Genomic DNA, 14,453 nt, shown 5'->3' on the forward strand with positions numbered 1-14,453 from the left:
TATACTGAGTTCAAGCTCGACTTGTTTTTCTATAGCACTTAATATTAATCTCGAACTCATCTGATTTCTTTTACTAACAGGAGCCGAACGAGTCAAAACAAACCAAACTCAAACTCTATCAAGCCGATTTACAACCCTCATTCCAAAGATAATACACAACGCCTAAAATCATCCAAAGCACAGCTAAATGGTAACTCTTATTATAGTGTTGAAACTTAACTCACCCCCTTTTGTTTTTCCGGATGTATTTGCTTTGTTCATTACCATATTTTTGTCCACCCCAAAACGTGAAAATTGTTTTCTCAAATCCCCGAATTGCCATATAACAGCATTATTCCTTGTCCATGTGAATGAGTTTCATGAGCATCTCTTCAGAACTTCCAGGCTGAAGTGGTTGCAGTATCAGGCCAAGTCTCCGATTCAGTTCAACGAATAACTGAGTAAAATATTTGCCAAATACTAAATATTTCACATTAACGTTTTTCCCATGTCATCAAACATTCAAACGTCAATGGATTCTCATGCTATTCTGCAGTAAAATCTATTGGATTAGGTGGATGATTAGGATTTAAAGAGCTTCACAAACTTCACATAAGGTCACTTCCTCTTTGATTGTGTTTGAAGGTTTTGAGTTTATGTGTTTAGGTATGTGATCCAGTAGAGAGGAACTTGGATCATCTGTTATAAAACATCGATCTTGCTAGGATCTGCTCGACTTCTCACCTAAGACTGTCGCCATGGCCCATGGCTGAAAATGAACCAAAACCTAATCAAATGAAATAGTGAAAGGAATTTAAGGCAATATGCAATGCAAATGCATAATATGGCTGAAAGCATATTCCTGTCTTTCGTATTTGCTGTCTCCCATCTCATCATTCAGCAACCAACATGTTACTCTCATGCACATCCACATGTTTTTTGAATATTATGATCAATTATGATTTATCTAATTCATGTAAAATGGGAGGTGTATCATGATTTATACCCAATATATATGGAAAAAAAAAAAAACAAAATTAAATTCGTCATATAATAATAGGACTATCTCTCATAAAGACTTTAGAATAATGACTTCATAGGATTTTCAGATAAACTAATATTAATAAACATTTAAAATATTTATTTATTTGATAATTGATTAAAAAGTTCTTATTATAATGTTTTTGTCAGAGAGTCGCTTTTGATAATATTACATGTCACATATTTTTATAAGAAAAATAAATTACAAATCAAAACTTCTATAACCAAAGAAGTAGAAATTAAAAGCTTGCAGAGTCAAATGATGTAGACCGTTCTCGCAAATATGATGATAAGGGGAGGAGTGTCCGATATTAGCCAAAGCATCCGCAGTAAATTGACTTTACGATAAACATGAGAAAACTTGATATCATCAAATTGGTTAGCTAACACCAATTGATGTTGTTGGTGTAGCATGTCACATTATTCGTTACAAAAACATTATCTATATATTTGGCTTCTTGTTCAATCTTCTCATTAACACCTTTTCCATTGTATATCAATTTCCAAAACCTAAACTTGTTCTTTACTTCATCACTGTCCTCTTTCAATTTTGATCAAAAAGTGAAATGAACGATGTACGTTAGCCTTGAAAAAGGGAAGTAAAGATATTCCATGTGGGGTTTTACGTGTTCTCCATTGCAAACTACTTTTTCAGTAGCGTGCTGATGATAGTTGAATTGAGTTCTTGCTTGAGAAGCAAAACCTTCTACTCCATTTGTATTTTTATAGTACTCCTAGTACAGCCAGCATTTCAGCTCTTTGCTACTTCTAGCATAGATGGATTCCAAAGAGATTCATAGGATGGGATATATGCAATCGTTATCTTCCATTTGTTTTCTTATTTATTACTCATACGCAGAGACTATTATCACCGGAATCTGGGAAAAAGTGGTTTCAGACAGTTAGAGTGCTAAACAGGTAAAGTACCATAACTAACTGTACAGTGTACTTTAATAAAGTTAAAGGACTTTATCGTAGTCCGGTTCAAATCCGAGAATTTCATTGGATTCTGGTGATGGTATATATTATTGTCTGGATATCAACATTGGCTCAAAGTAAAACAAACAGTAGCTTTCTTTTTCCAAAGAAGAAAATATCCCAAAAAGTCGAAAACAAATATACTGAAGAAAGAAATAACACAAGAATCAATCAACTGTACGAAATAACACAAGAATTAATCAATTGTACTTCTTCTCAATGGAATCCATATACAAAATATTTTACAACCATTTAACAGATGGTTCAACCTAAACTTCATTATTAATGAAACGCTTCCTTCTGCCACAATAAATAGACCAAAAAGACCAAAAAATAACATTTCCTGTGAATAAATAGAATCTGGTGCTGTAATTAAGGAATGTGTTGGATGAGTCGAAGACGATGGTGATGGTAACTTTGTAAACCTATACTTTAGCCTCACCATTCATTGGGATTTCTGCAATTCCCTCTTTCAGTGGTTTTAGATCTTCTTCTGTGAGAGTGCTTGGGAGGGACGTCTTAGTTTGCTTCTCAGCCTCTACAGCCCAACTGTAAACTATCATGCCGACAACTGCAAGAGCCATTCCCATCAAGTTCTTAAATGTGAGCGCTGAATCAAAGAGTAGCCACCCCAATGTCAAGACACAGACGGTCTTCATGTGGCCTAAAACCTGGAATGACACGGCTGAGAATCTTCCGATGCAGAGGTACTGACTGATGTTGCAGAATACTGCTAGGGAGCATGAGAGTAGTATGAAAGCCTGCATACATTGGGATCAAAAGTTCTTGTATTAGTTTCATCATAATGTTTAGTTTCCTCATAAACTCAGGAAGCAGATTTAGATCAAATGGGCTGGCAATACAAGCACTTACAAATGCACCAGAAGTCATCTTGTAATCTGTTAAAAGTTTTCCAGTAAGAAAGTAATCAACGAATGGACCAAGAATGAGAAGGGAGATAGCTTGAATTGGAGCTGTCTTGCTGAGCAATTCAAATGAGCCTACTGAGTATTTCTTCTGTAATGAACCTATTGACTGTTCTCCAAAAGAACAAAAAAAGAAAAAATCAGATCCACAATATTTCAAGGTAGTTATTAGGCCAACAACATGTGAGAAACAATACTCACAATTTGTTGTAATGATGTACACAAGATGGCCACACAAGCGCAGAGAAAGCCTTTGGCATTAACTTTAACATCGGTGACGGTACATATGCCCACACCTATTACCACCACTGCCACAGCGATCTTGACTTCCCTTGAGAAATTTTTACCATGGATAATCCACTCCATCACACAGACCACCGGAATCATGCTCAACTTCGATATCTATAATACAATAATACAAGAGCAGAATGTCAGAAATCTGAAGAAAATTTTGCCTGAAAGGAAACTGGTTAGGCTAATCGAATCTGATGTCCACCTGATAAAACCCGACAGAGTTAAGCATGAGACTCAAGTTCATCCCGGTGATAGAGGCATTGGCTACAAGAGAGAACCAAATAAGTTCCCAGAGAGGAACATGTTTCGATGCTGAGTACCCAGATGCATTCGATATGAAACCAACCAATGCAGTAACAGAGAAGTGGAAGCCAGTCAAAGTTGTAGCTGAAAAGAATTAAAATTATAATCAGTTACAGGAAAACAATTTACCATAGCCATAATATTCAATGAGATCATCACATGCATTTGAGTTATAGTTCAAGCCTAACTAATTGAACTCCACCTAATCTATCTAAAATGCTGTCAGATCTACAGGGAATGATGACAAGTCTAAAAAGGGTTGCCAACAGAAGAGAAGCCATGAGTGGAAAAAATAATGGTCCAACTGTCCAAGTGCTCATGGAATATTTCATTGGAATCTAATTGAATTTTGGCCCCTTGTGTCATTGTCTGAGAGAACTACAAGTCCAAACACAATGAATCAATAAAACAAAAATGGAAAATGTGGTTCATCATCCTCAGGATTGTGCATCTGCAGAACTGCCCTCTTCACCACAATTCAGGTCATGCAATCATATAAAGCTGATGAAAATGAATTCAGGACAGAACTAAAGAACCCAAAATTCATTGAAAGAAACCCATTAAACGTGATGAGATTTGAACATGAATTATGAATTGACATGTTACTCCAGATCTGAAACTATGCAAAACTGAAAGAGTTAAACACAATTGAAGAGGAACTGACCAAAACCAAAAGCAAAGCCAGCAGGGGACATAAGCTGCTTGTTGGCCATGATAATGCCCACGGAGCTCACAATATTCATACCCCACGCTCCCACATCGGAAACTGGGGACTTCTTTTCCTTCTCCATTTTTCAATCTCAAACAAACCTGATCAACAAAAACCCAAAAACCCAAACCCTCTGTTTCTCTCTCCCTCACTCTGGATCTCCTCCCCTTTTGGGTTTTTCCCAATCTATAAAATAAAAGGGAGGTAGAGACAGAGTGCAGGCTATGCAAGCACTCACTCACCTCCGGCAGAGAAAGAGAGAGAGAAAAAGAGAGAGATAGACCCAGCAATGTTTTGAGGTTCAATTTGCATATAAAAAACACCCAAAACACAATGTAAAAGACAAAGGAGAAGGCTAGGCTATATGGGCTGGCTTCATATTCCTTTCTTTTGCTTTAGCTGTCTCCCTCAGCAACCTAGCATGTTACCCATATGGGCTCTTCCTCAAATCTTACAATTAATAAATCACCACCATAATTATTGCCCATTAATCACATTTCAGTTTTACCTCCACCCCAGCAAAATCACAGTACTCTTGGTAGAACCCTTTTAGTTAAAACCCCAATTCCTCAAAGTCAAAATCACCCACTAAATTTACCTTTTAAAACCCCATTTGCCCAATTATGCTTTGCATCCTCAACCACAAAATCATCCACTTTCCTCCCTTCATTTCACCCTTGTCTCCTTCACCGGTATTCTATAGTGTTTCAGAGTTTGTAATCTTACATGTATGACTCTAGAGTTTCAATACTACTGAATAGAGTAAATTTTTAAAACTTTCTCTCAATTTTTTACTCAAAAGTAAAATTTTATAAAACTTTTGGGGTATTTATAATATTTCGGAGTAAAGCCAAAATAGTTGGATTAACTCATTGAATGGGGCATATGGCAAACAATTTGCAATCCAATAGTTTCTTACATGAGAATTTCAATACTCCGAAACATCGTAAAATTTTACATTTCTATCCAAATGTATTTACTGGAATGTGAAATTTCAACAAAGATGATCACATCAAAAACAGCGGTGACACTCCAGATTTGGCCTTTACGTGTTTTTTGTGATCTGACGCGCTAAATGGAATTATTACTTGGGAGATGCAACCATTCTGTGAGGGACACGAAGCTCGAATAGAAAGCTGTAATGGCTGAAAGTGAGAAGTCAGAAATAAGAAGCAACCCACGAAGCTTTGAATCATCGAAAAGTCTTCAACTTTGACTCGAGAATTGACCCTTTGAACCCGGCAACGTTTTCTGAGAAGCCGACGAGTGGATTCCTCCCCAAAGTCCCAATTCCCAAACTATTAGGCACTTAGGCAGCTTTGCAGTTGATAATTCCCGTGCCCATCAATCTTGAATCCTATTCATATTTTTGTTTTTCGGTTTTGACGGCCGTCAATTTTTTAAGGTCTAGTTCCTATGTACAAGAGAGGACATGTAGCCTTGGATTAAGGGCAAACATAAAGTATGATCTAAACTACAAGTAATATGCATTACGTGTTTTCATCGTTTGGTCAACAAATGATAGATATTGCAATGTATAACAGACTGCCTTTTCAATCATGTTGCATAAGTTTGTAACTTTGAATTTCTCGATGCTCTAGTAATAGAAAAAAGTGGTGTATGGAAAATTTGGTATATGGTAGAATGCTGACTGTGGGTAATTTACTAACATTATTCTTTTTACCGTCGCGAAAGTTCCCAACTCTGAAACCCCCAAAAAAACTAAGTACATTTTAGACATCAAAATTTATATTACAAGGTAGTGGATTGAGTTCAGCTGAAGGGCAGATCTCATGTGACTATTAAACCAATGGTAAGATCCCAAGTGTTGTTAACCTGTATTGGTGCAGGTTGTTAATCAATTTAGGAGACAATTAGATATCAATAAGATGGAGGTTAGCTTTGGGTCTAGTTTTGAAGTTAGCCCCTCTCCTAAATCAAACCAAACAGAAAGAAGAAAGAAGTGTACTAATTCTCCAAAGCCCATCCTCTAATTTTCTACTTTTTACAAAATGCTTAATATCTCAAAGAGATGTTAGAATATACCAAAGCATATTCTGAGACCCTATATACAATTGGTTGGATTGGATACCATACAAAGCGTTTGTTTACCATAACAATCCACTTTTACCTATTGACAAAAAAGTTACCATATCAATTCACAATTACCTATCGACAAAAAAGAAAAGAAAAAAAAAATCAAAACTTGATAACGTTTCCGGCAGACAAGATCGAAAAATGAGACACATCTGTCTTCTATCAATCATGAGAAGTTTTTGGATTTGATCAAACTCATCGAGCTCGGTGAACTACTGTCTCAATCATTTAGAAAAGTGAATTACTGTCCGTTTTTTGAATCTTCAGAAACCGTTAGATTAAAGGCACGATTGCACGATCTGTGCTGTCAGTGAGATAAAAAAGAGTTTAACCACAGTGATCCAACGGCTTGGCAGACCTGAACAGTGTCTACAACAAGAGGACCTCATGCGGTTTGGTAGGTAGATCATACCTTTTTCTCAAGGTTGGCAAATCAAACGAAACAAAACCAGCAATGCACCTAATGACCGACATACATTTTCCATTTGCATTTACCAATGAGTCGAATGAAATTGCAAAGTAATAGTGAAGCTGCTTGTCATATGGCACACCACATATTCCATAAGATTTATGTCACTATCAAATTCTAACGAATGTAGGAATCACAAAAAGAGTAAAGAAAACATAGACAAAGCAAGCATTGAGTTGTGGTGGTGGTGATTACATCCTCAAGCTGATCCAAGCAGATTGCTTCCCAACTGACATAAGCAAAACACAAAACACGCCAGAACCGTAGCATATGCCAACTGATAATCTAGAGGAAGGCATCCTTCTCGAGCAACTTAAGTACTTCGTTTTGGTTGTTCAGCTTGGCAACGTCAATCGGGGTCTTTCCATCCATGTTTGCGAGTGTGCTGCAGATACAAAAACCAAATACAGAAAAATAAGTATTGCTAAACTAGAAGTGGTACAAGAATCAAATTTTACATGAACAAATGAAGATATTTTGAACTTTCAGAGAAAACATGTTGGCTTACACAGCTGCGCCATTTTCCAATAGAAGGGCCACACATTCCTTCCTGCCATAACCGGCTGCATAATGAAGCGCAGTGTTTTTATTCTTATCTAAGGCATCCACTTTTGCTCCAGCCTCTAGAAGCACCTGAGCACACTTTGCCTGAAATGAAATGATATCTATTTAAATACCTCCATCATAAGATGATAACAAGTATTGGCTTGCAGAAACCAGAAAGTAAAATGAGAGGGAAAGCTCAACTTCTAGAAAATATCATACCTCGCCATATCCGCACGCAAAATGCAATGCTGTCCTTCCTTCAGAATCTTCCTCATCTTTGTCAGCACCAGTAGCAAGCGCATTTTTCAAACCCTGATTAACAAAGTGAAAAGTTTAACACTTAGATATGAGCTAACTCGGCTCAAACGCATACCAAAATACAGATATTTACGTACAATTCAGAATAGGGAATATATGTCTACTTTAAGGTGAACAGAAAATCGATACTCATACAAGCATAATAAGAGGCTCAATTAAAACCAAAAGCTTGGGTGAAAAAGCAAAAGTTTCAAACTAAATTATAAAAATAAAAAAGATGTATTGAAGAGGACAGAATCAGATAATGGCGGTGTTATACCTCCACATCACCAACACTAGCAGTGTGATGAACAATGGGTTCATCCTCAACTCCAGCATCTTCTGCTTCCTCTGGTGACCAGGGCTTTTCTCCTGAAACTTCAGAAGGGGCTCCATCAGCCCCAACTGCAAGACCCATTGCTTCTCCCAACTTCTGCAACACGTCTTTATCATTCCAGTATCTGCACAGTAGAATTCCCTTATTTAGTTAAACCAAAGTTCAGAAACAATCTAGCCCAACCCCAAAATCCATGTGAACAATAAAAACGCTATAGCTCAAACACCATGATCCTGTAGAAAAATCTAGCTTTGCTAACCTCATCATGGCAGCAGGACCCCCAGTCTCTATCTCTTCTAAAATAGGCTTCAAAGAAGGATCATCTTTGATGCGTGCCATACGCTCCTCCAGCTGATCTTTGTTTGATGGATTTGTGAAACTCTCAAGCATTGTATTCATGGATGGATCCTGTGGTAGCAAAAGTAATAAGATTTAAAGACTTCTTCCTTGTACAGCACAAAGAAGAATACAAGTATAATTAAGATTGGCAAAAGACCCCCAATACCTGCATCAATGCATTACCGAGGCGCTCAGCCATGGTCATAAACTGAGGATTCTGCATAACCTGTTGCATGGTGGAATAGTACTGTTGACTATCAAACTGAGGGACACCTTCGTCAACTGGTGCACCTTGAAAAGTTTTCTGAAGTTGCTCTGCCATCTGGTTGAATGAAGGATCTTTTGCTATCTGTTCAGCTAGTTCTTTGATACTTGGATCCTGCGTATACCACATATGAGACAATTGTGAGAAAAAAACAGAGAGCTCTTGAGTTGTTAAAGGAAAGTGAAAACACATTAAATTCCTAATATTTCATAAATCTATAGCAAGGAAGAAACAAAAGAGTGGAAGAGGTAAGAGCGCTTCAGTCATTCTATTAAGTGACCCATAAGAATTTTCCGTCTCTTGTGAATTTCCATCATGCACCAAAATCCAACATTAACATCATATTATGAACATATTTTCCTCATCAACAAATTTAGCCCCTCCAACAAGTTTATTGTGGTAATTGGAAAACAGGGTCACCACCCAATTCAATAGAATCAACATGGCTTCCTAACATCTAGCTCACGTTCATATTAAGAACATGTTTTCCTCATCAACAAATTTAGCCAACCCCAACAAATTTAGCCCAGTAACTGGAAAGGATGGTCACCATCCAATTCAATATTGAGTCAACATGGTCACCTAACATCTAGCTCACGTTGATTTGAAATTTTGTAAATTGGATGACATCATACACATTTAGTCGAAAAAAGGGCATGTGGACCAAGGCAGAGTAGAGAGCTCAACAAACTATACATTACTTAATAAGTTAATATTAATTCATCAAACTGTATTTTGTTTGTACGAGAAACGATTTCTTCCGTAGCGCCATAGACCTCTTTATTTCCTTTTCTACTTAATCATTTAAATAGTTCTTTCCATTCTTTTTAAACAAAAAGTTCAGTAAATAAACAAGTCTTAAGGGAAGTAGAAGGTGTAACATACATTAAGCAAGCCGGTCATGGCAGAGAAATCAAAAGGATTGGGACCTGCACCTCCAGCTTCAGGGAATGGAAAAGGCATCCCTCCTGCTCCTGCTGGAAACGGGAACCCTCCTGGTGCTGCTTGTGGTGCCTGTGACTCCCCAGAAGATGTTTCAGATTTGGAAGTTTTCTCCTCTTTGGGAACTGTCTTTGCATCTGAGAAACATAAAATTAACGTGAGAATAGCACTGTTCAAAACTTATTATGGTAAAAAGGATAGACAAGATCAGTATATCACATCCAATTTCAATAAGAAAAGGAACTGAACAAATAAAGACTTGACAACAGTTATCGAAATAGCCATTGATCAAGCTTCACCCCAAATACAGCCAAAAGCCATCAATTCATACTACACAGGCGCGCAATACACGAAACCAAATCAACTCATAAAATTGCCTCCAGTTGGATAGAACAGAATGCATCCTTTGATCAAAACTTGAAACTCCAAGCAAATTAAACACCAAACACTACGTAATCATTTGCAAAAAGAACAAAAGAAAGAAAAAAAACTGCTCTCTTTTTCAAGCCCTAACTCAATCTCACTCCCACTTCTTCACAAGATACGATATGTTCAAGATCAATCCAATCAAAAAAAAAAAAAAAACAATAGCAAGTGCAATTTCTAATCAATACAAGAAACACAGTAGTAATCAGTAGCGTACCAGCAGGCGAATCCTTCTGCGCGGAAGCCATAGTATCGCCTGAATCGAACAAGAAACAGAGTCATAATCATAATCGATCAAGGATCAGAGCCTAACCAGAATGTACGAAAAGAAGGAGCGAATTGAAACCTGATCCTGATTCGATTGTGAAGAAGACGAAGCAGATAGAGGACCTTGGGAGCACGCAAAGCTAGCCTCGGTTCGCTGTAGCTGATTCAGAACCCTATTGGAGTTGTTATAGACTGACCGACTGACTCTCTATAAATATCAGAAAATATTTTATCTAATCTGCGGAGCTCTCAATCACCACCGATCTCTGTGAACCACTCAGTGGGCCACCTCAATCCTCATCTATTCCCCAATTCCCAAATGAATGGCTCTTTGTCCATTCCCCAATTTACTTTTTTGCCTTACTTGGGCCTTAAGCCCAGATGGCCCAATCAACTTCCTCTTCAAGAAACTGTGTTTTGTTTTTTTGTTTTTTTTTCTTAGTGAACAAGTTACTAGTACTAATCCAAGAACGACACCTAGGAAGAAAGGTATCCTTTTTCTTTGGTAGCTAAGGAAGAAAGGTATATCTGTGGGAACTTGATTACCTGAACTACATATTTACATACATGAAAATTGTACCTTATATTGTCATTGTCATATCTATGTTCATATCTTTACTACTATAAATGGAGGCCGTCTTTTGGTGTCAAAGGGCTTCACCAAATTTTGAAGTACCTATAATACCCTTCAATAACATAATTATCAAATTAAGTTAATAGAATATAAATAGATAAAAATGTAAAAATGTAATTAGCCAAACTACCATTATTTTATGTCTAAAAAATAAATAACAACTATTTTTTGCAGTTGATCTATTTTTCATTAACATCATAATATCACCCGCGAGAAACGCAGGCACATTGCTAGTTATTATGAAGAGAAGAGGGATTTGTCAATCAAAATAAATTATTTTTATGAAATAAATATTGTTTTAACATGTTTGAAAATAACTTTTAAAGATTAAAAAAAATCAGTTTAAAGGCAATTAAAAATAATAGAAGTAAACAAGATTACAAAATAAATACGAAATAATAATAATAATAAAAATACTATAAAATAAATATTAGTAAAAGTAAACAAGAACCCCCACAACTCAGATTTTTCTTCCACTTTATTCTCAATGCATTAACTGATTCACTAATTTGTTATTTTTTTTTTCTTTTGAAAGGACATTGATTGCATTAGAAAGAAACCAAGTTTGTGTGAGAGGTTGCTAATTCTTAAGATCAAAGGAACTTAAAGTACATCTATGGTTTGAGACTTTGAGGGGGTTAATGTTTTGAACTGTCTTCACACCCCAAGGAGTATAATACAGGTGTCATAACCCCAAAGAGTAAAGTACAAATGTCACAATACAAACTCAAGGGTAAAGTTGCAACATTTTGATATATAGGTGCCAACTTAAATTCTGAATTAGTAAAGGGGTCAGAATGTAAATCTATTTCTCCCTATATATTGGGCTCTAATTAGTAATAACCTTGTAGTTGTCATCTCCCAGTTTCATTTGCCAAAATCCCTTGACGAGGCACGATCAAGCCTAACGAATATCCCAAAGACAAGACAGTTTGTCAACATTTACATCATTAATGGGATCCATGAATTCGATTTAACCCTGGATGAGTGAGGATGTCCCAACCTGCTCCTGAGGTGTCCTACAGGTAATTTCCTCATTCCATTCCTCTGAATCTCAAATCCATTCTCATTTTGAATCCTATATGATTTTCGTTAAGCTGTTCTTTTTTCTTTATGTTGTTTTCTGGGGGTAGGGATTGTTACTGGGTATACTTGAGCTTCATCTCAATGGGGCTAATCTCAATTGGGTCACTTGGTGTTGTTTACCAGAACTTGATCCTACTTATTGAAGTTGACCATTGCCTAAACATGCATTGTGGGTCATCTTTTACTTGTTTTCTGGGTGATTGATACTGAAATTACAGCGCTTTATTGTTATGCGGAGATTTATTTCCTTGTTGAATCCCTTTCAATTGTGGGTCTTTTGGATTATGGTTCTGTTGTGTGCTTGAAACTGGAATTTACAAGAGTTTATTTTTATGCAGAAAATTGATTTATTTTTTGAATCCCTTACAGTTGTGGGTCTTGTGGTTACCCTTTGCATTTGTCATCTGCAAATCGTACTGCATCTGGTTCTGGGATAGGCTCTGACTATCAGAAATCTGTCAAGAAAGGTTTTATTTCCTTCCTTACGGTTGATCTAAGTCGGTTCACGCAGGTTGATGAGGTAAACTGTTTTCCCGTCTCTTGGGGTCGCTATCGATCAAAGACTAAGCTCCTTTGCCGCAAATGTGGAGTTCATATTGGTTATGGATATGGAGACTCATCTGTTCTTTGTGGTTTTGACTCTCCCACATTGTCTACTTCAGCTTATAGAAAGTTCACTGTGAGAATTCGAGCTTTACAGCCCTCTGAAGAGTGCTAAAATGCAGCAAACTACTTGTAACTCTAGTACTAATGCTCTTACTTCCATTATGGACTTGCCTGATGATTGTCTCTTCTTTATTTTCCACCGCCTTGATTCTTGCTCTGACCGTGAATCCTTTGGCTTGACTTGTCATCGCTGTCTTCGTATTCAAAATCTTAGCCGCCGGTCCTTGCAGTTTGAGTGTTCATTTAGGCAACTTGACAAACCCTCATTATCACATTCCAACATTACCATTAACAGCTCCCATGTCCATAGGCTGCTTACTCGCTTTCAGCATTTGCGCTCATTGTCCCTATCTGGTTGCACACACTTACCTGATTCAAGCTTGAGCCATTTGGCAAGCTATGGTTCAAAGTTGCACACACTTCACCTGGATTGCTGTTTTGGTATTACTGATCATGGGTTGTCTGTGGTAGCTACTAGTTGCCCCTCATTACAAGTCATCAGCCTTTATCGCTGCCAAATTACTGATTCTGGGCTAGAAAGTTTGTCTAATTCTTGCTCAACTTTGAAGGATGTGAATCTCTTGTACTGCCATGCTATTTCTGACTCTGGTTTAAGGGCTCTTTCACAGAGGTGTCGCCAGCTTCAGGCAGTTAGGATATCAAATTGTAAGGGTGCCACTGGTATTGGCTTTCAAGGTTGTTCCTCGACTTTAGCTTATGTAGAAGCTGAATCTTGCAAGCTTGCGCCAGAGGGAATTTCGGGAATCGTCAGTGGAGGTGGGATTGAATATTTGAACCTATCTGGTTTGATTTGGCGTAGTGGTGGAACTGGTTTGGGAACAATTGGAAGAGGGTTCGCCCTTAGGCTTAAGATTCTTAACCTCCGGATGTGTAGAACCGTTGGCGATCAGTCTATTGTAGCAATTGCGGAAGGTTGTCCACTACTTGAAGAATGGAACTTAGCACTGTGTCATGAGGTCAGGATAGTTGGGTGGTCTTCTATTGGAACAAACTGCCAAAAGTTGGAAAAACTTCATGTGAATCGGTGTCGCAATCTATGTGATCGTGGTTTGGAGGCATTGCGAAATGGTTGCAAGCAGCTCTCTGTTCTGTACATGAACGGTTGTGTTAAGGTTACATCTACAGCAGTAGAGATATTCAAATGTTATAGGGGTGATGTTACTGTCGAGGTAGAAGAAAAGATGTGTATAGGGCCTAGCTGGTAATTATGTGTATGATTTATTTGACATGAAAATGTCAATATTCTCAAGACTTGCTTGAACATGTGTCTTTGAGCTAGTGCTTTGGTGATCAACGACCTGAGATTTTCACTTTACTTGCACTGATGATTGATGAAAGCAATAAGAGGGTGTTTGGTCTGATGATTAGTATTTTGATTCTTTGTACCTTCATTTTTCTTGGATATCTACTAGGAAGACCAATCCCTATAAATCATCTGATTCTCAAAAACAAAATCCAAAAGCTATGAACTCAGTTCAGTTGTAACAAATATTTGCTGAATCATTATTTGCTGAAAATAAACCCAGTTCTGTTGTAACAGATGTTTGCTGGATAATTATTTGGTGAAAATAACATCACTTATTAAGCCTGCTGCATACTGTAGACCCTTCGATCTTGCTCAAGTTGAACTGGTCGTATCATGTGCAAACTCTTTCCCACTCAATATATTCATCAATAACTTGTGCTCCTTTTTGGTTTCTTCAATCAAGGCTACCATAGAAACATAAAGCATTAGTATGTTCATTGTAGATAATTTGTTATCAACTATTGATACGCTCAAAGCAAGCGCATAATTTAACCCTGAAAACATCGTTAGTAGTATAAGCAAATA

General features: G+C 37.3%; 4 protein-coding genes across 4 annotated transcripts; 2 read left to right on the plus strand and 2 right to left on the minus strand.

Moving 5' to 3' along the window:
- Positions 1 to 2,183: 2,183 nt before the first annotated feature.
- On the minus strand, positions 2,184 to 4,580 carry LOC133739138 (UDP-rhamnose/UDP-galactose transporter 3-like). The gene is made up of 5 exons (XM_062166863.1): positions 4,186 to 4,580; positions 3,421 to 3,605; positions 3,126 to 3,326; positions 2,872 to 3,033; positions 2,184 to 2,759 (listed from the first exon to the last, which is right to left on the minus strand). Exons 1-5 carry the CDS (start codon positions 4,310 to 4,312, stop codon positions 2,424 to 2,426), a joined length of 1,011 nt encoding a protein of 336 aa, XP_062022847.1. The 5' UTR covers positions 4,313 to 4,580; the 3' UTR covers positions 2,184 to 2,423.
- Positions 4,581 to 6,782: 2,202 nt separating this feature from the next.
- Positions 6,783 to 10,482, minus strand: LOC133741210 (ankyrin repeat domain-containing protein 2B-like). The gene is made up of 9 exons (XM_062169146.1): positions 10,295 to 10,482; positions 10,166 to 10,204; positions 9,466 to 9,659; positions 8,482 to 8,694; positions 8,236 to 8,384; positions 7,920 to 8,100; positions 7,562 to 7,654; positions 7,305 to 7,444; positions 6,783 to 7,181 (listed from the first exon to the last, which is right to left on the minus strand). Exons 2-9 carry the CDS (start codon positions 10,194 to 10,196, stop codon positions 7,082 to 7,084), a joined length of 1,101 nt encoding a protein of 366 aa, XP_062025130.1. The 5' UTR covers positions 10,197 to 10,204; positions 10,295 to 10,482; the 3' UTR covers positions 6,783 to 7,081.
- A 1,209-nt stretch (positions 10,483 to 11,691) lies between these two features.
- On the plus strand, positions 11,692 to 12,653 carry LOC133736441 (uncharacterized protein At4g08330, chloroplastic-like). Its single transcript, XM_062163926.1, has 2 exons — positions 11,692 to 11,874; positions 12,305 to 12,653. The coding sequence occupies exons 1-2, from the start codon at positions 11,843 to 11,845 to the stop codon at positions 12,651 to 12,653; spliced, it is 381 nt and encodes a 126-aa protein (XP_062019910.1). The 5' UTR covers positions 11,692 to 11,842.
- A 1-nt stretch (position 12,654) lies between these two features.
- Positions 12,655 to 13,983, plus strand: LOC133736440 (F-box/LRR-repeat protein 12). The gene has a single exon (XM_062163925.1). The coding sequence runs from the start codon at positions 12,655 to 12,657 to the stop codon at positions 13,825 to 13,827; it is 1,173 nt and encodes a 390-aa protein (XP_062019909.1). The 3' UTR covers positions 13,828 to 13,983.
- Positions 13,984 to 14,453: the final 470 nt, after the last annotated feature.

The sequence above is a fragment of the Rosa rugosa genome, chromosome 3, assembly GCF_958449725.1.
Source record: "Rosa rugosa chromosome 3, drRosRugo1.1, whole genome shotgun sequence".
In the NCBI taxonomy this organism is placed as follows: Eukaryota; Viridiplantae; Streptophyta; class Magnoliopsida; order Rosales; family Rosaceae; genus Rosa; species Rosa rugosa.